Raw genomic sequence first — 25,286 nt, forward strand, 5'->3', positions numbered from 1 at the left:
GCAAAAGAGAAACTTGAAAACAATAATCTCCTAGATTTTATTTCAACTTGTGGTTATAAAGCAAAATTGCAAATCTCAATTGGATCAGGGCCGTTCCATCTCTCCGATTTCATCTTCAAACCCGCAACTTCCCGCACACACTCCTCAACCTTCATTTCTTTCACTTTGCGCCTCACATGTGCCGCTTCAACGCTGGCATCTTTATCGAAAATCTCTTCCCAATCTTCTTGCCATGGCAAGCGGGCATCACATAGCTCTAAGCTACCGTTTCTCCACTCGATCCAGCTCCACCACTTCAACGAGTCAAGACCCAATTCTTCTAAGCATTTGCCTTTGCATATTGGAATACATGGTCGGCAATATGTTCCGCTCAGTGGCCCGGGGCTACTAATTGATGCAACTGGCATGCCAGCCGACTTTGGTGGGTACCCAATCTTGCGATCGGATAAGATGCAGAATGGGAATTTGAGTTGCACTGAGGATATATTAAATAATCTTAGTTGTGCGTTGAATGCAGATTCTGAGTTGAGGTTATGAAAACCAGCCGAGGCTAGACGAGACAGTAGAGAGAGTCTGGATAGAGCCACTGCTGAAAAAGATCTATTCCCGATTCCTAAGCGGTCGTTCAAGCCACCAAACGAGGGTCCCTCGGGCACGACATACGAATCCGGTTTGAAGGTTTTCAAATCCAGAGGACCCGTCCAATACCCATCTACCCTTGCTCGCACAATCCACTCATATTTAAAGCTATATCGGGTTTCTTGTGCACCGATCATGTCGAGGCAGCCTTCTACTAGGTCAAAATATTGCAACAAACCCTGTCAAAGTACAAATTGATGTATCATTTCTAATTGTCTATAGCTAACCCATACAAAACTAACTGCTACAATGTGGCTATCAACATTCAACTACAAGAATCTGTTTTATGTGTGAGGATAGAAAATAACCATTACCAAGAATAAGCAGACATAAATTGCTATTCCCGAAGTTATCCCTATTATTGAAGATATTACTATTACCAACAGAAGTATTATATATAAAATGTTGCAAACCTGAATCCCATTAGGTGAGGAACCAGCAGCAAGCAACCTCCTTTGCTCCTCGGTCTCATTAAGCACCATCGGCCTCCTTATCCTCACCTCTGTGACACGTGGGGCCGATCGAAGCAATGACAACTTAAAGCTATTCTCGTCCAAGTTGCTATGCACGAACAGATCCGCCTCCGGCAAAACAGTCAAGACGTGCTTCAAAATGGTGGGTCCAGTTAACTCAAACCTCCTAGCACCTCCCACCAGACATATTGCCACACGCGAGGACGTGCTAGAATGCACGGAAGGATCCTGGAAAAGCCTTGCAGGGTTTTGTTTGTAATACAAGAAAGCTATAGGTATGAAAAGTAATAGGCACAACAAAATCAGACGGTGCATTGGCTGAAGGCCACGCCCTTGTGGGACGTCGACTGTGAGCTTGTTGCTATCAGGCATGGCTGGAGGGAGAGGAGGCGCCATTGTTGCTACTTGAAATTGTTTGAGTATCGTTTTTGCTAGCTTTTAGTTTATTTTTTGCTCTTCTTATCGTTATTCGTGTCAACTATGTATATATTACGTGCAAATTCAAGGAAGGCAAAGAAGTAAGTTAATTAGGTTATTTAAAGTCAATGGATTCCCTTAATTAAATTGTTTTGGAGTAACTATCGTTGATTTTAGCTAGCATTTATTGATGGAGCTTAAATGTACGTAAAAATAAGTAAACAAATAATGAAGTTAACATATGTGGTATCTCCCTTGTTCAAGTCAATAGAGAAATTATTTAAATTTGGGCTCACATGGGAGAAATAAATCTGCTACGATTGTAACGGATCGTAGTTTGCTGCGATCTCAATCTCAACTATTGATTTGTTTCGGGATTCGTGCACCAAAAAGTAACTTCTTTTGAGATTTTGCATTCCAATAAATTAATGGTTGGGATTAGAATCGCAGCAGCGATCCTTTGTAATCGTAGCAGGGTCCCTGCGATTCATAAATCATAATATGGTTTTAATTGGAGTGCGTATATCTCAACTTTTGCGTGACCGACGTGTCCAGTGCCTATTCGGGGCTGATGTAGGGGTCAGTGTCATGTGCGCTTTGAGATTTGTGCAGAACGTATTTAAACGGTAAAAATTTTCCATAAAGTCACGCAAAGTTTGAGATATCTCAGAGGATACGAATTCTTTTAATTGCAGGGACTCTGCGATCCTTAGTTCTGACTTATGAAATGCTTAGGAGAAATATATATATATATATAGAGTTAGGCTGGGGTGCTATGGATAGCATAGTGACCTCTATGCTACGGCTCAATATTCGAGTTTTCAAAATCCAAACGGTCGATCCGAACCGTTTATCTTATTCTCCATATTAATATCTGCTTGGATACCAAATTTTACATTTTTCTGAATTTTTTTACTATTTATTAAGTATTTTACAAAATTGTTGATCCAACGGTGGCTGCACAAAACAGTAAAACCGTTGGATTAGCGATTTTCAAAGTGGCTTAATAAATAGTAAAAAAATTCATAAAATTATAAAATTTGGTCTCCAAGCAGATATTAATATGGAGAATAAGATGAACGGTTCGGATCGACCGTTTGGATTTTGAAAACTCGAATATTGAGCCGTAGCATAGAGGCCACTATGCTATCCATAGCACCCCAGCCTAACTCTATATATATATATATATATATATATAGATGGGCTATGGTGCATTGCAATGCATAGGCACCCTTGTGCATTGGACCATAAATCATCGATTCAAAGTTCAAATGACCGATTCAAACCGTTCATCTTGTTCTCCATATTAATATGTGCTAATTGGAGACCAAATTTTACATTTTTTGAAATTTTTTTTACTATTTTTTTAGATTTATTGAAAATCTGAAAATCTGGGTGAACAGTAAAAAAACAGTAAAAATTTCTGAACCATCGGATCAGCGATTTTCAAAGTGACTTAATAAATAGTAAAAAAATTCGAAAAAATGTAAAATTTGGTCTCCAATTAGCACATATTAATATGGAGAACAAGATGAACGGTTTGTATCGGTCATTTGAACTTTCAATCGGTGATTTATGGTCCAATGCACAAGGGTGCATATGCATTGCAATGCACCATAGCCCATCTCTCTCTATATATATAGAGAGAGAGAAATAGGCTAATAAACAATCTATTGTTCTTAGATGTCATTTTTTTATTTTTAAAGTCCAAATGATCGATCCAAACTGTTAGATGTGATTTCTATATTAAACTGTGCTAGGAGACCAAATTTTACATTTTTTGGAATTTTTTTACTATTTATAAATCCACTTTGAAAATCATTGATCCAACGGTAACTTCTGATTTTACTGTTTGGTTAAGCCACCGTTGAATCAGCGATTTTCAAAGTGGCTTAATAAATAGTAAAAAAATTTCAAAAAATGTACTTGGTTGCACGGGAGGCTAGAAACAATCAATTGTTTATTAGCCTCTCTCTCTCTCTCTCTCTATATATATATATATAGATTGGCTAATATCAAATCGATTGTTCCTGATATCCCGTGCAACATTAACATATTCGCTACCAATTCATATAATTTGAACATTAAAGTATCTTTTTTCAAATCCTAACTATATATACTATCACTATTTTTATAATATTCTTATTCGTAGAATATATTGGGTAGGAATGATTATTTTCATTTTAAGAATTACTACAAGTTGCAGGGTCCAAATTTGAATTAGGAATTAATCCTTTATGGATAATAAAATTTGGAAGACTATATGACCTCTAAATTAAAAAAAAGAAAAGAAATGTTCTGGTACCCCGAGCCATCATATCCGAGTGTGTCCCTCAAGTAGTTTAACAGTAAAATATTTCAATATTGTCTAACTTCCATTTCCAGCGCTAATATCCAAACATTTAAAGCTATGTTTATAACATTTTAAAATGTTACTCGTAAGCATATAAACCTCTGTCTGAAAGCATTTCTAGATAGTTTTAACTTTCAACAACTTTTTTTCTTTAAGCCAAAAAAGAAAATATTTTTTTCACCCACTCTTTTTTATTTTTTTTCTCTGATCATTATAATTTATTTTTCTGACGATCCGTGATGAATTTTATAAATCTAAAAATACGAATGTTTTATATTTGATTTTATCTTTCAAATAAGATTCATGAAGAAATACTTTTGAATAATTTTAAAGTCATTTTTTTTAAAGTAAAACTCATGAGCACTTTTAATTTTCAAGTTTTTAAATCCCAGTTTACAACCATTAAAAATTTTAAGACTTTGTACATGAGATTTATGGTTTGTAAATGCAGTGTTATTATTGAGGTTTAAATTCTTTGTACATGAGGTTTATATGTTTTATTCTAGAGATTTAAAGTGTTATTAATGAGGTTTATATGTCTGTACATGAGGTTTATATGCTTGTAAATAGAAATTTAAATTATTTTGAAGCAAAAAAGAAAAGAAAAGAAAATCACAGAGATTTAAAGAGGTAAAAAAAATTACGACACAAATATAACTCGAAAGTTATTCTTATGGATCTCATTTGAAAGAAAAAATCGGGTAAAAAAAGTTCATATTTTTAGATTCGCAAAATTCATCACGGATCATCGAGAAAATGGATAAGAATGATCAGAGAAAAAATAAAAAAAAATGGGTGAAATGAATCTTTCCGTTTTTGGCTTAAAAACAAAAGTAATTAGGAGTTAAACTATATAGATTTAGAATTTTAATGCTTGCATATATATAGAGGTTTAAATGTTTGCGAGTAGCATTGTAAAATGTTATAAACAAAGCTTTAAATGTTTGAATATTAGTGCTCGAAATGAAAGTTAGATAACATTGAAAGTTTTTATGTTAAACTATTTGGGGGACGCGCACGGAGATTTTGTTTGGTAACAATTATCAGGCTCCTAAAAAAATACAATTATAGAGAAGAATTGAAAAGGCATCCAAAAAATATTACTAACTTGAAGAAAAAATACTCAGTCTGATAAATTAACCATACCATCTATATCAAATTTAAAAGGCATTACAGTATTACACAGATTTAAATCTCTGCTTGGATTTTTATATATAGAAATTGCAATTGCACTATAAAAAAAAATCCTACATAAGGTACTCCACAAGGACATGAAATGGCTTGCCATTAAGCTTGCAAAACCCTGCAATTAAAACCATATTATGAAACTATGCAACATATTCATAACTGGGAAAATTTTAATAATAATATTTTCATCCAAAAAAGAAGAAAAAATCAATCCATTGAACTTTGGTAAACCAAGGAGGCAAGCACATTCAACGATTTCAGCACCGGCACAGTCTGAATTAAAAAAAAAAAGATAAAATCGAACTTAATTGTGAGATAAATAAGACCAGTAAATTAAACTTTCCATCTTAAAAATAGAAAAGTTTTGAAAAATAGTAGTTTATTGAACAAATTGTATGTCTTGTGTAAATGTTATTTCAAACCAACTAATTTGAACAAGAAAATCATTCAACTATGACAAATTAACATACCGATAAGACTTATAGCTGCACTCAAAGTTCCACCGGTTGCAACAAAATCATCGATAATCAACACGCGTTCATGCGCTTCTAGAGCTCCAACATGCATCTTCAAACAGTCCTTCCCATACTCTTGCGCATACTTCTCTGAAATCAGATCACTTCACCTAAATTCAATTATACGAAAAAAATTATATCCCGGTATATATCGTACTATATAAAAAGATGTTTGTTATGAAGAAAGAGCGAGATGAAAAGAGAAGGTATTTGCAGTGTACAGGGTAACTTCTTCGGTTTCCTATAAGTAGAAGAGTGCTAATGCAATTGGTGGTTCAAGAATGAATCCTCTTGCTTCAATGCCTTTCAAAAGATTTTGAATTCAAATTTGAACACTGAATTGATTTCTTGGATTCTTAGTGTCTAAATGTAATAATAGTTAAAACCAAAAGATATCATGATCTAAATATTGTCATGAGTTTGCACTATTATAAACATGATGCATCAAATATTGTGCAAAACAATATGCAAATTAAGGAATTCTAATCATATTTTTAGTTAATTGGATCACATGTCAAATGCTTAATTTACAACCAAATTAAAAAACGAATCATATACAGCCTAAATAAAGAAATTCATATTTCAATTTACGGAAAACAATATATAATTAGGGCCGGGCAATTCATTTTAAACAAAAAATATACAAAATTATTTTTTTCTTTTAGTATATTTAGACTAATTAAAAATGAGAAAATAGGAAAAGTCTAAAAAGAGAGGTGCCATATTGTTTTTTATCACTTTATATATACAGTTCCGGAGTTTAATCTCTAAACAACACAACACCAAAGAAAAACAAAATGTCAAACAATAATATAGACGAGAAGATGATCACACTAAAGAGTTTCGACGGAGAGGAATTCATAGTGAAGGAGACAGTGGCAAAGATGTCGAAAACCATTAGCAATCTGATTGAAGACGGCTACACTGAGGGCTCCATTCCACTACCTAATGTCATTGCTAAGATCTTAACAAAGGTGATCGAGTATTGCAAGAAACATGTTGTCGAGCAAGAGGGTTCCGCATGTGATACTGCATCACACGAGAGTGCCGCAATGCTGAAAAAGGAAATTGAGAACTGGGACAAGGAATTTGTGGATGTCAATAAAGAGATGGTTTTCGATCTTATTATGGCAGCAAATTATCTGAACATTCAGGGACTACTGGATCTAACATGCAAAAATGTGGCCGATCAAATGGCAAATAAATCTCCGGAGGAGATTCGTAAGATTTTTCATATAAAAAATGATTACACACCCGAGGAGGAAGCGGAGGTTCGCCGAGAACATCAGTGGGCTTTTGACTAGAAACTTCAAATTTTTTTACCTCTCTATACTTCTAATGTTAAATTTAAATTTAATTGATTAATTGAACGTTCCACTATCAAATTCACATATCATGTATTCAGCTCCATTTTCTTATATTTATACAATTGTTCTGCATCTAATATTTTGTGCTTTATTAGTAGCTGCCAGTGTCCCGAAATTTTAATTTATAGCATAAAAAAAATAAACCAAAACACCTTGGATTTGGGGGAATTCCAGGAATACCCAGATCGCAGAGCCAGTCTTTATTTCCAAAGGTACCTCATGGAAATATTGTCTCCCAACCCACTTATTTCCAAGGGCATGGGCAAGGTATTTCCATGAACTTTCAATAAAATATAATATTTGATTTGTTTGATGGGTCATGGCGGTCACGCAATATTATTTCGAAGGACAGATAGAAAGCATTTTCATGTGCAGACAATATGGATTTACATGCGCTACTATTTCCATAGGTCTACCGTTGTAAATAATTAAGTGTGTTAGAAATCGTAATTTTATTTTCATGAATCCTTCCTCCTCTTGGATATAACATTTTTTCTCCTTGCTAATACTGTAAATTCTAGTAGTGTAAATAATTGTCAAAATAATATCATTTGAATTGGATTTTTTTTTTTTGGGTACAAACAGAAGGTTCACTACTTGAAATTTCACTTGGTTTCTTACGCTGTCAGTTATAAATAAAAAAAAACAATATTTAATGATAAAATTGCAATCCATTCTCTTCCGAAGAGTAAATTGGCTCTAATTTGAATTAATTAATAATTCTCCTCCCCTGAAAAATACTTAAATGTATTTCTAAAAATAAAAAATAAAAGTACAAATATTCACCTGTAGAGGTCATAAGTGAATTGCTTTATTATAATTAGATAAAGCAATATAGTCATAAACTCAGCATGCAAAAATTGGTGTGCTTCTAAAAATAATCTCTCTCTCTCTCTCTCTCTCTTCATATTTTGAGGAAAAAAGCAAACCATTAAATGTCCTCTCTCTCTCTCTCTCTCTCTCTCTCTATTGCTAATTTTCTAAAGCATACTTTTCTTGACTACTGTTTCATGTTTTCCTAAACTAGATTTGCTTTGATGGATGACACTTCTCCAAGTATTCAATGTTAATTTTTGCCTCTACAATTCATGGTATGATTTGATGTACAATGTGGTGCACATTTCATCCAAATTAGCTAATAATACATGCATGCTTTCATAATAATTTGTTTACCACTTGTATATATAATATATGTTGCAAGTTGCTTAACCGCTAATAATGCATGTGGGTTTAAGATGAAATTTTTCATGCAAAGCAAATGCTTCAAAAGTTTTAAAAGATGAAATTGGTGATATCCAAAATTAGGAGAAATATTTGTGCAAGATATTAATTGATTAGACATGAATAAATGTAAAGGGATCGATTAACTATTCCTCACTTAATTTTCTTCATTTATCCTCTAGTCAATAGCTACCTGTGGATATCGCTCATTAACTGAATATTATTATTTACTTGGAGAATTATCTATTATTTGATAGATTTTACAACTGACGTGTGCAAATATGGATATTTATGCGCTCAAGTATTGTATTCATATCTAAGATACCAAGTATTTCGAAAAAAAAAAAAACTGGATACATCACACACTCATCTTTTACACATTTTTAGAGGTGAGTTTTTTTTTTCTGTTCAATCTCGCTAATATTTCTGACAATCTGTGAAGAAATTTGCAAATCTAAAACCATAAACGTCTTCTACGCAATTTTATCTTTCAAATGAGATCCATAATAACGTACTTTTGGGTTATCCGTCATACAAGTATTACATCATCGTGAATACCTTATCGTATAAGTATTCATATATTATCGAACAAATATTCATACATCGTCGTGCAAATGTTCATACCTCATAATGCAAGTAGCATTATGTAAGTAATTCATGTTTGCATTGTTTGTACTTAACATATTTTATAAAAGAAAATAATTCATATGGCTCTAAATGACGTCTGAAAATATTAATATTAAGTATTGTAAGTAATTATACATCATCATGCAAGTGTAAATAATTCATATATCAGGTGTTAGTAACTAACAGAATCTATATTAAAAACTTAGATATTTACTCAATTCATCAATTTTTACATTTAAATCATTCAACCTTTTAATTTCATAATTTTCATTTTGGATTCTACACCGAGTGCTAAGCCTGATTATTGTGGTGAAATAAAGGAAAGTAAAAAATTTAACAAATGGAGAACCTATTCAAAAACTGAGCATGAACAGCCTCATCATCCATACATTTTCATTATTGAAATAATATACACACAAAAAAACTGATATCATCAACCCATATGTTAATCCAAATTCCCAACAAATAAATCTGACCCATAAAACCTCACAAAACCTCATCATCCAGCACATAGAGGCCCGCATCGGTTTCTATCGGTAGAGAAGGTGGGGTCCCAGGTGGAATCAATGCGGCCCCATTCTCTCCACCTATGACACAGAGCGCCTCGGCATCCCTCAGCGACTGTTCGAGGTCGATGTGGCCGCTCAGTTCGTTGATGAATTTGAGAAGCGTGTCAAAATCCATCTGCTCGCCTATTATCCTCCCTCGGTATCTCTTGAGGATAGCAATGCACATGTACAGGTGGAAGTGTTCTGACAGGTAGTGGGTCCATAATACTTCCCATAGTCGCATTATTTCATCAAACTCAAACTCTCTGTGTTTGTATAAAGGCTTGTCAGGAAATGTTTTTTCAGATTGTAAATACTAAATAGGTAACAAGCATTTTATTTCTGGTTAATTTTGCAAAAGCATTATTATATCCTACTATTATAAGTTTAAATGAAGAAAAAGAAAGTAGTGACATAAACTACACAAGATGTGTTTGGAGGTTAGTTGTAAATACGATAATAACTACAATGATCTTATAGGTTAGTTACCGTTTGAATTGTATAAGAATCCATCTGAAGCAAAAGAAATAGTTCAAACAATCTGCCTGCTTCAAGTAATTCTGTAGGGGCCCATCAAGTAGCTCTACTAACTGTGAAGAAAAGCAATCAAGCAACACATTGAAGGACGTATTAGCAATTAAACCGCAAAAAAAAAAATATAGTTGCAGTTTGTACAAGTTTCTCAATGTCCATACTTATTCATATAAAAAATACAAAAAATCTGTATACTTAATATAAGAAACACCAAGTTTGAATTATGATATAGTCATACCACGCGAATGGTCATAGCACGTAACTGGCACATGTGTCGTGCCATGACGTATCTGGTCACAGCATGACTTTTTTACATCCCTACTTAATACCATGTGAGAACCAAATCAAACATCAGAATGCACATGCATTGACTATATTTTTTTACCTTAGAGAGTGCTAGTAGCTGAGAGTGCATTCCGCTCTGGTCACGGTTGAAATTGGGGCCTAACCTCTCCATTAATGAAACAAAACACCAGAATGCATCTGATTCATTCTCCATAACATACAATATAGGTGACAACAGATCGCTCATCCCCTAAGAACAAAACAACAAGTTAACTAGATAGAAAATTACGCAAAAAAATTAAGATGTTCCTAATAAACAAATTGGGAGATCACATTTGTAAGTCATATAGAGAGGCTTCATTAGTTCAACTTAGGCACTGACAATGCATACAAGTACTAGATGGATCTTGTAGTTACTTGTTGGGAGTAATAGATATTTTACTTTTAGCCTTTAATTTATCATTAAAATAAGAGGAAAACAAACATAATATTGACAAAAGTGGGTTAATTTGGGTACGATTGAATTAAAAAATAGGAAAGAAAACATGCAGGACTCTTTCTAGGCGCATGTAATACTTGCTATCATTCCATAGCAGAATGAAGTGAATCTTTGCTAGTGAATATTAAAATTGTATTCATGGAATTATACCCCACAAACACAAGAAAAATAAACCCGAAAAGGAGAAACAAAAGTATCTTCTACTTGTATGCTTCTCATGTTAGATAGAACACTGACATGTAGATCTCAAATTAAAATAAATTATACCTGACAATATCCGAGATCAAAATTAAAAAAGGAGTACGTCAGAAGAATGTCACGAAGAATTACAACATTTCGATTATCATCTCCTTCATAAAAGGGAACCGATCTGTCCGTTCTCACCTAGAAAATTCAAAACCCATTAATGAAATAAAACAATTAAGTCTGCATGTCACTAAAAGGTGTTAAAAAGGTATATGAAAGGTGGATACTTACAACATCCTTGTCGATGAGGCCTTTTCTTTCCCGATATTTGGTAAATCTTTTAGCTTGAGTTGATGAAATACTCTACAAATGACAAGCAAAGAGAAAAGGACATTATTTATTTGTATAATTTATAGTGCATTTAATACATTTGAACCAAAAGGCAATTGGTGATTTAGTTGGTCCTTTGAAAATATTAAAAAAGTTTAAGAAGCTCTCTTGTAATTATAACAAATTCAAAGCCTATATAAAATAATTAAGAAATTCACATAAGCTTGTGTACCTGCCATTGCTTTTTAACAGTCTGGTATTCCTGCTCCTTTTCGTAAGAAAGGAACTCTCTCTCGGCATAAGTCGAATGATATTCATAGAACCCCAATAAAAATTTCCAAACCTACATATGTTATACATACCAAATTATAATTATGGTGCAATGACATAAGTTAGGCACGCCACCTAATATATACTCTTTGAAGGATTTCATATGCTATATTTAATTTAAGTGGAAATAACATAATCTTAGACATAAAATTTGTAAAAATTCAAAGTATAACCTCCTTTCTCAGTTCAGGTTCGACTCCACCGTAAAATACTCTTTTTCTCAATGCCTTCGAATCCATTACTCTTCCATCATTATCCAAGAATGAAGTCCACTGTATCACAAATCTAAAAAATTAAATATAAAAAATAAGACTCCTAGAATAAAAAATAAAACTTGTCAAGATATTACCTCCTCCACACCAAGAGGGCTCTCTCTTTGCTTTCCCCAGACTAAAGGTAACCTGTCAAACTGTCAAATTGTAGATGTCAGGTATAGTAGATTAAAAATTACTTTGGGAAGATCAATGAAAAAACTAAGATGAAGTAACTCGATCAGCGACCAAGAATGATGTTGTCAATACAATATTTCTGTTAAGCATCTTACTTGTTACTAACTAACAAATTAAGGGAACAACTACATGGATATGTCCAACTAAAACCCATAAAATATCACACTTCTTTCTACAAAGCATGAGAAAAATCAAGTACATCACTTGCCACACCATTCTTCTCTCATAAATGATGAAAAGAGGAACAATGAAGAAATTTTTTATTGTAATTTAGAAACATAAATGTGAACCTCAAATATGCCTCATGCTTAAAATGGCCAAATTTTACCTTCATTATAAAGGTATTATCTGACAACTAAAAAATATATACCTTTGACACATCCGAAGCATGAGAAAAATCAAGTACATCACTTGCTACACCATTCTGCTCTCATAAATGATGAAAAGAGGAACAATGAAGTATTTTTTATTGCAGTTTAGAAACATTAGTGTGAACCTCAAATATGCCTCATGTTTAAAAATTTCAAATTTCCCCTCATTTTTAGATTAAAAATATATACCTCTGACACATCTGAAGCCACGGAACTCGATTCTTGACTAGTTAGCTCCTGTTCATGTTTGCTCTCTTCCTTGTTGTTCAAAGCAGGTTTGTGTTTTTCTAGGAATTTTTCATAGGGGTACTGGTTACCATGGTTCTCCCTAAAGAGGCTGGAAGTCGTCTCGCGTGCAAACCTGGTTACAAGAGAGAATTTTTCGAGTACCTGCATTGAGAGGTCACCTTGTTTGTTTTTATTACTTGGCCTTGAGCTGTTTTGTACTGATCCATTGTCTTGATCGTAATCGGAATTATCCAATGAAACGGTAGAACTCTTGAATGATGCCAACCCAGGAAGCTCCAAAGATGACAAGCTTTTCTGTAAAAATAATAGATAAGCATATAATTAAATATACTTCAGACAGCTGTTATTGTAAACAAGTATAGGTCTATCATAGTTATATGCGAACAATGCATCAGATAAAAAAAAATGTATACAAGTGTTAAAAAAAGATTTTGGACTATATAATATTGGTATGTTGTGATTCATTCACCTAAGACAATTGTCTGAAGCAACAATTAAGCTATTTACTTGCTTCATTTTAGCAGAAAACCGTTATCCTAAATTAAACAATCTAAAATAGGACTCGAAAGAACAAGACATTTAAAAAAGTCAAAAAGAAAAACCTGTAAACTTTAAATCTCAACTATGATTAGCAAGCTTTAATTTAAAGAAAACACAATGAGTTCATCTTTTATTTTTTTTTATCAGAAAACAAAGCAAGGTTTCATTAGACGAACAAAATCAATTATGGATAATCGTACAACCATCACCAGGTATTGTACATCAAAGAAAGGATCAAAAAAATTATATCACATATGTAAAAGGCACTAAACGAATCATTTCTATACATACAAGAAAGGTTATAAATCATGCAAAATAGTTGTGTAGATGTTGTCTCGTAATACAAACAATTTGTTTGTTTTTCTTTCAGAAATATTCTAAAAAGAAGGGTAAAGCTTGTCACTATATACCTGAAGTGGATCTTGGAAATCATTTACAAGGAAAACATTGGGATCTTCAGAAGATCTAGAAATGACAATAAGGGCAAAAAAGTCATTTTCTATACTTAAAAAGAAACAAGATGAATCATCAAGTGGCAGTAGCAAACCTGATAATAAAAACATGTTGTTTTAATGTAGTAATAAATTCTCGAACCCCACCACTGTAGAAATAAAGAGGTGGATATGCTAGTCCTGCACATTTTCATCACAAACATTAGAATACTAATGTATATTTTTTGTTTAAACATAAAAATCACGTGCAATTGCTTGATAATAACTATATATACATCATATAAATTGAACAAAACTAATGACATTAATAATACTAATTACCTGACGAGAGAACAACAATTATGTACTGCCAGCCAAGAGGTGGCGTGTGCCTACGAATCGAACGCACATCAGTCAGAGATGCCTTGATTGCATAAAGATTTCTATCTGCGATTAATAAAACACTAATTAAGAAAAAAAATTCACAAGTTTTCTAATGGTGTAAAATTAGGCCCAGTGTGTTCCTATCTGACAACAACACCTATTGGTAATTTTGCCTAAGCTGCTAAAGGGTAATTAAGTAACTTTCTATTTTCAAGTTTGATTAGTTAAGCATTTCAACTAAGTTCTATAGAGAAAAAGAAACAGTAGTGTAGCCCTTCACTAAACCTTAATGAAATATGAGATGTAAAGTTTCTAGTACCAATTAAACCCATAAGTTATGCAGCCTATGAATAATGCTCAGTGTTGCTTATGGTCAAAGGATGGGTATAAATAGTAAAACATTAACTTCCAAACTAAAATAAAAATATATTGCCTTTATCTGCTGCCTCAGGATCACTGCGACCTAAACAATCAGTTCCGAGTTCACTTGGCTTGTATGGTACCCAACTCTGCCATGCATAAGAGAAATATAAATCCAAAATTAATTAAAAAATTTAATTCTTTGGAAAATGAAGGTGAATTTGATAAAAGATAGGGAGAATTAGTTTCTTCTCTGTTTGCAAGAATCACAAATCTTTATTGAAATGTTCTAAATGAATAATAACTGTACTTTAGTTTTAGTAAGATTAGTATTCAAAAAGAGGAAAGGAATTATTACAAATATCAATGGAATTAACCTTATTAGAAGTATGTTAACATTGACATTTTCCAGCAATGCTATAAAAATAATACTTAAAAATGGCTTAATTCATGTTTCATAAAAGCTATTTATAATTTTAGCAAGGTCATTCACATTCACAAAGTGAAAAGAACTACAATCTTAAAGATCCAACTTACAGTAGACACCTACTTTTTAATTTCCCAATACAAAGAAAGGCTTCTCTGCAATTTCTTGACAATATATTGCTATTTCTCAATAAAAGAGGTTTAAATCAGAGAAAGTATGAAAAAAATACTTACCAGAAGCAGATCAGAACTTTGTTTAATGAGACGTAGCCGACCACTGATTCGATCAGATGTATATTGTTTCGGATGTATCGTGACATTATCCTTGTAGAATACAATCTCTGATCCACTAGGTTCACTAACCCCACTTTTAATTGAATCAGACCTCATAATGCTGTTACTTGACTTCACGATTGAAAAAAAGAAAAACAATTGTCAACAAATTATGGGAGTGCATCAATTATACTATGTTTTATAATAAGAGATAAAATGAAGGAGAAACTGCATATTGAATTTCCAAACTCAACTACGCATGAACTGAATTATTTGCAAACTCTATGACATGGCCTTCAGTGGATTTTGTTTAATATACCAAATAAACACAATACCAGTCTGATGACATAAGGTGGTAGTAAATCCGTAGAACTCTTGAAAGTAGTAAATTGAATAGTTTGCCTTTTTTTTTGTAGTAGGCAAATAGCCTCCTATATTTTATTTACCAAAGAAAAATCCATACAAGGGTATATTTACACTGGATGAAAATAGTCTTAACTAAAAAAGAAAGAACAAGACACTAGAAGGCCCCAAATATATCTACATTTCTATACAAAAGAAACAAGGAAATAGTGATGTCATATCCTGAATGGAAAATTAATCGAAATCAATATATATCTAACATCCAAAATGAATCGAAGAATAGTTATGAAATTTTGTAGATGGAATTTGAGCTGAAACCTGGCTGTCAGAAATGGAAATAGCGATGTCATAGCCTGAATCGTCAAAAACAAACTCAAAATCCTAGATGGTACAATAAGCCAAGGGTCAGGGAAAGCTACTTCCGTACCAGTACTGTATCTGACCAGTAAATTCGCGAACAGCATACCATACCTCTCTCTCGTTTCAGAATAGTTGATCTGATCAGTACTCTTTCTCCATACAAAATTTGGTGCAATGATTATGTTTCTATCATAACTACAGTCTCAAATAATCAATCCACCTATCATTCAACTAGCAAATGACTTGTAGGTTTGACCAACTTCATTGCCTTAACTTGCAAGTTAATATCTTACTTAGTCTCTAAGTGAAATGTATTTTCCCTATTAATTAAATTATGACAGCATAAATCTCTCCTAGGGTACATTTGAGGTTAGTGAGAATAGCGTGCTAACTAAAATTTGGAATAGTCAGTAACCCAAAATTTTTGGAATAGTCACTAACCCAATAAAATGTTGGGTTAGCAGAATAGCACACTAACCGGAGATAACCCAAGTATTAAGAATAGCTACCTTTTTCACCCAAACGTGGAATAGTCGCTAACCCAACTAAACCTGCTATTCCTTGGCACCCAAATGCACCCTTATAAAATATCAGTTTAAAACGGTACAGGAATAAGAGATTATCCCCTATTTAGGACTTGGATAAAGAGCATCAATTCTCATCACTAAACTATCGATTCAACTGATCGACACTCATCTTGCATCATTTCAAAACTGCCATGAAACTCTAAATCAGAAACTAAACTTTAAACTTAATCGAATGATAATCCACAGAAATTGCTATAATGGGTCGAATGAGATGCAAATCAAATCAAGAATCCCACAAAGAATCTCAAATTGACAATCAATTTACCGACAGAGTAAGATGAAATCATGAAATTACAAAAGCAAGGAGGTTGAATTGGGGAAAAGTGATAACCTGGTGCTGAGAAGCGGCGGCGTAATCGGAATCGTCGGAGAGGTCGTGGAACTCGGGCTCTTGCATGGCGGAGGGGAATGAATGGGGAATTGATTGAGAAAAACAGCGGTGAGTGTATCTGATCTCTCGCTCCAAGTCTTCGCCCTGAAGGAATGAAAAAGGGACAGGTCTTGGAAGGACACAGGAAGGAAGGATGCTGTTGCCTGTTACGTGCGAATTGCGAGTTTCGAACAGAAAAAACGGTGGATCATGGGCTTGATTGACAATTTGGGCCGGAGAAATTTATTAAACCCGGTTCTTTCCGGTTCAAAAATTGCTCATCGGTTTGGTTCGGTTCAAACCGAATTAAAATAGACAAACTAAAATTTTATTCGGATTTCAAAAATCAAACTGAACTGATTCAAAATATAATATGAACTGAATAGGAACTGAACCGAACAAACCAGAGTAAATTTTGATTTGTTCGATTAAATCGAAATAGGATATTAATTATAAAGATAAACATTTTTTGTTAAATATTTTGAATTTTTTTAAATCGAAATAAGATATTAATTATAAAGATATTTTAACTTTATTTTCATTATTATCAAAAACTTGTAAAAATATATTGATATGGATAATTTTTAAATATCAACTTTATAACTTTTCGATTCATATAAAAATATGAGTAGAAGTAGGGTGTTCTTAAGTTGACCAAGGCTCTTAGTGAACTCAAGTTTAAAATCTATCAAATCGGTTTAAAATGACAAATCTGAACCATTGAAACCCGCCTACCTTATGAGTGATGCGTCTACATGTAAAAAAATTTAATTTTGAAATTAATTTTGCATCGAACCAAGTGGTCAAAAAAGATTCAAAAAATGAATGCATTAAAATTAATTTATTAACCTTCTATTTTTGACCGCTTGACTTTATGCTAAATTAATTCAAATGTTTAAAATTTTCATATGTAGATACATCAATCATAAAGTAAGCGGATTTCAACGGTTAGGATTCGTCATTTGAAACCGATTTAATGGGTTTTAAACTTGAGTTCACCAAGAGGATTGGTGAACTTATGAACACCCTAATTCTACTCTAAAAATATAATTAAAAGTATGATATTTTTTATATGCACATAGAAAAAATAATATAAATCAATATGTAATTATTTTATTTTCACATATAGGTTTTAGAATTTGTTCTGTTAGAAAATTAAATAATAAAGATATGATGCAGACATAAAACATAGAGACATTTAAATCCTCTTCGTATTGAAATTAACATAAAAATAAAAACAAAAGTAGATTAATGAATGTTGAGACTCTTTTCAATAAAGTTAAAAATTACTGAAATATTAAATTAATTTGGATTAAATCTTTTTTAAGTTAAGATGTGTTAAGATTCTTGAATTCAGGAATTTAAGTTAATTGTTTTATCAATCCAGTTTGATGGTGCAGAAATTTGGATAAAGACATTGACAGAGCTAGTTTGGTTTCACGCAAAGCATTATCAATAGAAGTAGAAACAAAATAAAGAAACGTATATGATTGATGTGTTACATGAAGTCAAATCAGTTCTGCCAATATCTTTACCCGAAAATTTTGAGATCATTTGAATTTAAATTGCATTCATTAGTTTAATAGCATGCTATTTGAGTTTGAGTCGGTTTTATTTAGGCATCAAGTTAATTATGTCTGAAAGTAAGATAAAGTTGACTAGTAACTAGTAATTACTAGAATCTTATTTTTTTTGAAAATTTTGAAAATCATTATTTTTTATGGTTCAGAAATTTTTGAAAAACAATGATTTTCATAAATTCTAAAAATATAACAAACAATTTCTAAAAAAACAAAATGTAAAATTTGGTCTCCAAACACATTTTAATATGGAGATTAAATTGAACGATTTAGATCGACTGTTTGAACTTCATATCCAACAGTTTAGAGTACAATTTACAAAAGAGCATGTACATTGCAATACAAAATAGCCCCACTCTTAAATAACCCCAATATATATGTTGATATTAGACGCATCAAATAACAAAATTGATAACTTGAGAAAAGCAAAATTAAACAAATTAATAATGACTGTTCTCCAATCAAATGAGCTAAAAGATAGGCAATTTTTTTGACAAGCCAACTAATTAAAACAACTATACAATTCTAACCAATCACCAAGAAAATTCAAATTAAGGAAAACAAAGAAGAAGATAAACTCAATTCTCACCTTCTCAAACAACAAAATAGAACTCACTACTCACTCAATTTCTATATGCTATATCCCCCTTTGATATTCATTTTTCCCCCTCAATTTCCTTCAAATATTACAACAAATTGAATAAAACACAATAACTAAATTTTTGTTTGCTCCATCTCCTTTGTCTCCTTCACTTCCTCTACCGACTTCTCGGTCGAACGGTCTGAATTCTCGTCTAGGTCCTCGATATCTTCTTGAATTTCATTTGATCCTCCCCGAAACATCTCATCATTTTCGATCAATGCCATTTTTTCCTTCATTTCTCCCTTAAGAAATGCCAAAACCTCATGCATTGTCGGTCTCTTCTCGGGCTCGTTTTGTGCACAAACGAGCCCGACATGCACCAACCTCTTCAATTCTCCCTCTACATATTCGCCATTCAATCTCGAATCGATTATCTCACTAAACCTTCCCTCTTTAACCAAAGGAAGCGCCCAATCAATGATCATCACATTTTGCACCAAATCCGATTTCTCAATAGGTTTCTTTCCACTTACAAGCTCCAATAGTAATACACCAAAGCTATACACATCGCAACTCTCTGAGGCCTTGCCATGCATTGCGTACTCCGGTGCGAGGTAACCCAAAGAGCCTTTTACATTTGTTGTAACATGAGAGGATCCATCTGGGATGAGTTTTGCAAATCCAAAATCAGCAACTCGAGCTTTGAAATCGGTGTCTAGTAAGATGTTGCTCGCCTTTATGTCTCGATGGATTATACGTGGTGTTGCATGGTGATGAAGATAACTGCAAGGTAAGGAAGAAGAAAGAAAGAAAACAAAATTCAGATTATTTGTTAGATCAAATTGACCTGAGTTGTGTGTATTTGTATTTTTTTTTTCCTGTTGTTTTGTTTAAAAACAGTATCTACAAGAGTGCAAACTGTTTAAAATTCACATTCTAAAAAAAAAAAAATTAAATTCATGGAGAGTATATATATACACTTACGCAATTCCCTCTGCCGATCCAATTGCAATCGACATCCTCCGCTTCCAATCGAGAAGGCAATCCCGGGAATGGGACCCATGGAGATGCGAGTGCAAGCTTAAATTGGGCATGTAATCATACACAACCAGCTTCTGTTGCCCCTCAGCACAGTATCCTCTCAGGCACAGCAGATACTTGTGCTTCACTTTGCCGAGAATCTCGACCTCTGCTGTGAATTCTCGTTCTGCCTCGTTGCTCCATTCCTTGAATCTTTTCACAGCAATCTGTTTTTTTTTTCATATGGATGAATATGCTTAATTAGTTGGTAGGAGATTTTGAAGGGATAAATATAATCTAGTTTAATCATGAATAATGTATAATTTAATTGCGAAAACTCCATGCATAGTAATAAAATAAAAATATTTATATGATTGTATACTGTTATTGAGAAAAGGAAATTATATTTTGTTGATTTTCCAATTTTCCTTCTAACTTCTGATGGAACTAATAAATTGTTAAAATTACCAAAATTTGACCCACAAAATTGTCTGAAAAATAGAAAAAATTGGTAATTTTTTTAACAGAGCAGTTCTGACTTCAAGCAGAGCACAGACTAGAGAATCAAAACCGCGCTAAATATGGTTTGTGCGTTGCATGAAGCTAAAACTGCTCTGTTAAAATCCTTACCAGAAAAAATCGAGATCGGATCAATCCTGCATAATTCAACGCGAGAATTATGCACCGGATAATACTGAAACAAACTGAATGAATATTTAGAACTGGTTATCTTCTGATAAATCATGCAACAAGCAAAAAATAATAATTAGAGAATATGAATAAATTACTTGAGAACCATCCCATAATTGGCCCCAATAAACACTTCCAAACCCTCCTTCGCCGAGTTTATTGTCATAATTGAAATTGTTCGTAGCCGAATGCAATTCCTTTAGCGAGAAAATTCGCCATTTTGTCGTCGATCTCTCTTCTTTCCTACACCATTAACAATCAATCTATAATCATGACATGATCATACTCCGAACACAAATTCGGTCTGATGTCCGATCTGAACCGTTCAATTCACATCAATATTCACGGGCGGTTTATAATTTTAATTTTGTACAAATTTCAACACGAATTTGGTCCGATGATCACCGGATTCCTCCGTTTCTATATCGACAACCACTTCATGAAAACATATTATGAGGTAGATAAAATTATGAGAAGAATAAAGATTTAGAAAGAATCATACACATACCATTTTGAATCTCTTCCACAGCATGAGAAGAAGCCCATGATTTTTTTGTGAAGTAGAAACAGAGAAGAGAGAGAGAGAGAAGCAGAGGATATGTCTGTTTCCAATAAAACCCTAGAGAGAGAGAGAGAGAGAGAGAGAGAGGAAGAGAGAGGAATAAAGTTAGTGAAAGAAAAGCAACGGGTCACCAACTGAGTTGGGTTGTGCTTTCGGTTAGAGAGAGAGAGTCTGACACGCTTTGCTTCTTCTTTTCTCTTTACCTTACTCTAATCCCAATCATGCACTTTGAATTAAATTAAACATGTACTTGAATGAAATTTGTGCTTTTTGGATTCATTCTGTCAAAAAATTTGATTTTGTACAGAAAAAGTTTTAGATGGGGATAGCGCACAAATAATTACGACTAATTTCAATTTTATTCTATACTTGCTAGGGGCAGAAAGGTCATTTCTCATATAGATTTAATACTAAACGCTTATAGATATACTACTAAATTATTTCTAAAAGAATCCTTACTGAATTAAATGCAATATAAAACTATCATTTACTACCAAATCCTTTCAAATTTCAGGCAAATAGTATAACAGAGCTGTTTTGACTTCATGCAGCGCACAGACTATCAAACCAAAACGGCAATGTATATGGTTAGTGCGCTGCATGAAGCTAAAACTGGTCTGTTAAAATCTTTACCCAAAGTTTCTCACAGAATGGTTTATCCTCTGAATTTTTTTATTTTATTTTTTATATTTTTTTTGGATTTCCAGGCGCCTGTAGACGTGCTTCCCAGCTAGAGCTGCAAAATTCAAGCCATAAAAAAGGCTCTCCAGAGAGCAAATCTGCACCATTGATTTTCTTTAAGATTTGTGTTCATATTCAAATCACACGGCAGAGATTTACTTTTCATTTTTCTAGTGAAACTTCAGAAACAAAACTTATGCATGTAGCTGGTTTTAATCATTGCATGTTGGGGATTCAAAAATAATTCAATGAAGTTTTAAGTTCCATATAATACTGATAATTCAAATTATTTTGCTTTATAAAATAATATTGCAAAATATTAATATTTACATTTGTAATTTTATGAAAAATATGGGATAAATATCGTCATATTATAATTATTTTCTGAACTAAGAAAATCAGAATGATGCCAAAAAATAATTCGAAAATTTTATTAGTATTACCACAGTTTTAAACTTTTAATAATGTGGTGCCATATGAAAAAAAAAAAAAGAAGAAAGAAGCTCTACTACACAAAGGTTATACGGCGAAGGGGCATAGCTGATACCTCACAAAAACCACATCTGTGCGTGTCATGGGGCCCGCAATTGCGGCCACATCAGCTTGTGACACGTGGCTTGACACTTGTAGAAGGCATGAAATCTCATCTGTTTGATCGACCCATTGGAGAAAGTGAGCGAATCAGGACCGTTGGATTATGGTGATTATTTTATTTTTCTCTGATATCAATTTTGTCTGCCACGTGGTAAATTTGGGCGATGGTTTTATGAGGATTATCCTGTGTAGACATATGTGTTGCCAATAAGCACAAAATTTTGAAATTACTCTGAACCGTCTGATCGTAATGAGATGGTACAAAATATTCTCGCCAATAGAGCCTCCGAACTAAATTTACCTGGTATGGTATCCAGTCTAACTGACCGATTCACATCGATATTCGTGCTGACGGATTTAAATATGCATTAATCGACCGATCCACATTGAGATTCGTGCTGACGGATTTAAATATGCATTAATCTCAACCTTCTTGTGAATCGATCTAATCCGTCTACACAAATCAGACGACTCAGACTGAACACCAGACAAATTTTTGTCTGATTTCCATCCATACCCCTCCTATCCTATCACCTAGCAATGATCAGACGGTGCAAATTAAATACTGTTTGTTAAGAAAAATTAAACGAAGCCTCAACCATTATATTTGGAATTAATATGACATAGACCTTGAACCTAAATCAAATTTCTTTTCCTTGAAGTTATTATTATTTTTTTCCCTTTTTTCATTAATGAAGTACCTAACTCAATCATTTGATTTGACAATAGTCAATAAAGTATTTCCAAGTTGGCTTATCTTCTTGGTTTTGTAACTAAGAGTGTATTCAATGACAGTTGCATTGGCATTGTCTTATTTGCAAAATAATTGTAGGCAGCAAAAGAGAACAAATTTTTTCCGGTGTCATGTTTTGACATAAATATATATATACTTTTATATATTTTTTTATTACCATGCTATTTTTATAGCATAAAAATGTACATCTTATCAATCCTCTTCTGTCTTATTTATGCATACTTTTGTATTGTATGGAAAATGCTAATATAATATGTGTAGCATAGAGGACCTCCGTGCAACGACTTAATATTTGAGTTTATAAAACTGTAACGGTCGATCCGTACCGTTCAACATGATCTCCATATGAATATGTACTAGCTTACCAAATTTTACATTTTTTAGAATTCTTTTACTATTTTTTTAGATAAATAGAAAATCACTTGATCTGAAAATTCTGCACTATTCAGATCAAGTGATTTTCTACATATCTAAAAAACTAGTAAAAAAATTCTAAAAAGTATAAAATTTGGTTTACAAGTACATATTCATATGGAGAACATGTTGAATTAACGGTTCGGATCGACCGTTAGGATTTTGAAAACTCAAATATTGAGTCGTTGCATGGAGGCCCTCTATGCTACGCGTAGCACCGTAGCCAACTCCGTATTGTATTATATATTTCTTTATATATGCATCACTTAAATCAGACTTGCACAGTTCATAAAGAAAATTAAGAAAAAATATTTAGAAAATAAAAAGGAAGTAAAAAGGAGGTGTTGATGAAGATAGAAATTGAGAAGAGAACAAAGCAGACTAAAAGGAGAAAGAAACAACATTTTCTATTCTATTAATTGTTTGTACAGCTTTCAGTGATGTCTTTTTTTTTACTTTGTTAGATTTAAAATTTTAATTTTACTATATGTTACATACCAAAATGGCAAATCTATTCAGAAATAAAACATTGAGTTGAATATAGTAGCGAAATTTCTCGGAAGATAGTGCAGCGAAACGTATAACCTAGATCTGAGCGAAGCATTATTAGTCCCACTATTAAATTTAAAAGAATATTTGAACGTCAATAAACTATTTTGTCTTTATCTATTAGATAATAAATATTTAGTAAACAAATATATTAATTTTTTTTTACATTATTTTAATCAATAATATAAAAAAGAAAGAAAGAAAGAAATGTTATTAATTAATTGTTTTATAGCAATATTTATAAGAAGAAATTGGAATGAGAAAATTAGTGCAGCAAATGTTTAGAGAACTAATATAATAAATGGCAATATATTGCCACATATAATTACAATTGTATAATTTTTTTATTTTAACCGTTTAAAATTTTACGGACTAAATGATAGTCGTTGCCGGATCAGGACATCTATGTATTTAATATAAGAGGAGAGATCTCAACTTTTGCGTGACCAATGTGATGTGCAGCATGTCCCCGATGCCTATTCAGGATGCTTATTAGTGCGTTGAGATTCGTGCAGAACGTATTTGAACGGTTATATTTTTTAGAAAAATACGCAAAAGTTCAGATATGTCAGATGATGCAAATTTGAAAAAAAAAAAAAAAAATTTCTCAGAATAAGTGGAGCATTATCAGTACAGTAGGAAATGACTAAATCGAACTCGATCAGCTATTTCTCTATCAGAACATAGCCAATGTTAACCCATAAATTAATTTATTCCTCTCAATAATGATTGACGAAGAAATTGTACTCCACCACAGCATCACCGGTTTTCGCAAACGAGAAAGTCCGTGCTTGCACGTACCCGCGAGCAAATCTGAACAACCCGGTACCACCGACAATCGGCATTTCCCGCACCGGAGAATCCACTGCATTGTGTCCCAAAATAGAAATTGTACTTCCATTATATTCCTCATTGGTAAACACAAAATTCATTGCCATGAGAAGCTCCACTTTCTCTATCCCGGTCATGGTGTAGAGCCCTTGCGCCCGGCCCACCAACTTCGACTTCATATCGGGTCCGGTTGTTAATGCGTTATCTATCACGACCACGGTTCCGAAGTATGTGGGTGCTTTTTTGTTTCTGGTGCTTGTGTTATAGTGATAGCAGTCGGATTGGGGCCACTGGCAATGTCGTGCCAATAGTACCGAAAATGGCTTTGTTTTTCCTCGAGGGAGGTGACCGGC

The 25,286-nt window shown here is 33.0% G+C and overlaps 3 protein-coding genes and 1 pseudogene across 4 annotated transcripts; 1 reads left to right on the plus strand and 3 right to left on the minus strand.

Moving 5' to 3' along the window:
• Window positions 1-53: 53 nt before the first annotated feature.
• LOC144545478 (uncharacterized) lies at window positions 54-1,508 on the minus strand. Its single transcript, XM_078294048.1, has 2 exons — window positions 1,053-1,508; window positions 54-818 (listed from the first exon to the last, which is right to left on the minus strand). Exons 1-2 carry the CDS (start codon window positions 1,506-1,508, stop codon window positions 54-56), a joined length of 1,221 nt encoding a protein of 406 aa, XP_078150174.1.
• Window positions 1,509-6,368: 4,860 nt separating this feature from the next.
• On the plus strand, window positions 6,369-6,889 carry LOC144545905 (SKP1-like protein 1 pseudogene; annotated as a pseudogene).
• Window positions 6,890-9,132: 2,243 nt separating this feature from the next.
• LOC144546018 (RabGAP/TBC domain-containing protein) lies at window positions 9,133-16,874 on the minus strand. 2 transcript variants are annotated; one of them, XM_078294572.1, is made up of 16 exons: window positions 16,637-16,847; window positions 14,957-15,127; window positions 14,370-14,445; window positions 13,895-13,999; window positions 13,669-13,753; window positions 13,532-13,586; window positions 12,522-12,875; window positions 12,332-12,385; window positions 11,862-11,921; window positions 11,686-11,784; window positions 11,415-11,525; window positions 11,144-11,215; window positions 10,934-11,050; window positions 10,268-10,417; window positions 9,838-9,938; window positions 9,133-9,614 (listed from the first exon to the last, which is right to left on the minus strand). In XM_078294572.1, the coding sequence occupies exons 1-16, from the start codon at window positions 16,700-16,702 to the stop codon at window positions 9,287-9,289; spliced, it is 2,004 nt and encodes a 667-aa protein (XP_078150698.1). In that variant the 5' UTR covers window positions 16,703-16,847; the 3' UTR covers window positions 9,133-9,286. The 2 variants fall into 2 exon arrangements, with proteins under 2 accessions (XP_078150698.1, XP_078150697.1); XM_078294571.1 differs by lacking the exon at window positions 12,332-12,385 and having other exon boundaries at window positions 16,637-16,874.
• A 1,848-nt stretch (window positions 16,875-18,722) lies between these two features.
• LOC144546019 (PTI1-like tyrosine-protein kinase At3g15890) lies at window positions 18,723-21,333 on the minus strand. The gene is made up of 4 exons (XM_078294573.1): window positions 21,057-21,333; window positions 20,647-20,791; window positions 19,823-20,085; window positions 18,723-19,621 (listed from the first exon to the last, which is right to left on the minus strand). Exons 1-4 carry the CDS (start codon window positions 21,092-21,094, stop codon window positions 18,970-18,972), a joined length of 1,098 nt encoding a protein of 365 aa, XP_078150699.1. The 5' UTR covers window positions 21,095-21,333; the 3' UTR covers window positions 18,723-18,969.
• Between the last annotated feature and the right edge of the window lie 3,953 nt (window positions 21,334-25,286).

The sequence above is a fragment of the Carex rostrata genome, chromosome 28 (assembly GCF_964058835.1).
Source record: "Carex rostrata chromosome 28, lpCarRost1.2, whole genome shotgun sequence".
Taxonomy (NCBI): domain Eukaryota; kingdom Viridiplantae; phylum Streptophyta; class Magnoliopsida; order Poales; family Cyperaceae; genus Carex; species Carex rostrata.

What these genes read in the sequence shown, in the direction of transcription:
- LOC144545478 (XM_078294048.1), bottom strand. Translation starts at nt 1,508, where the DNA reads ATGGCGCCTCCTCTCCCTCCAGCCATGCCTGATAGCAACAAGCTCACA. An exon ending in CCTCACCTAATGGGATTCAG is followed by an intron (nt 819 to 1,052) that starts GTTTGCAACATT and finishes GTACTTTGACAG; the next exon opens with GGTTTGTTGCAATATTTTGA.
- LOC144546018 (XM_078294572.1), bottom strand. Translation starts at nt 16,702, where the DNA reads ATGCAAGAGCCCGAGTTCCACGACCTCTCCGACGATTCCGATTACGCC. An exon ending in CAACATGTTTTTATTATCAG is followed by an intron (nt 13,587 to 13,668) that starts GTTTGCTACTGC and finishes TGTCATTTCTAG; the next exon opens with ATCTTCTGAAGATCCCAATG. An exon ending in ATTTCCAAGATCCACTTCAG is followed by an intron (nt 12,876 to 13,531) that starts GTATATAGTGAC and finishes TTATTTTTACAG; the next exon opens with AAAAGCTTGTCATCTTTGGA.
- LOC144546019 (XM_078294573.1), bottom strand. Translation starts at nt 21,094, where the DNA reads ATGGGCTTCTTCTCATGCTGTGGAAGAGATTCAAAATG. An exon ending in TGTGGAAGAGATTCAAAATG is followed by an intron (nt 20,792 to 21,056) that starts GTATGTGTATGA and finishes TTAATGGTGTAG; the next exon opens with GAAAGAAGAGAGATCGACGA. An exon ending in AATTATGGGATGGTTCTCAA is followed by an intron (nt 20,086 to 20,646) that starts GTAATTTATTCA and finishes AAAAAAAAACAG; the next exon opens with ATTGCTGTGAAAAGATTCAA.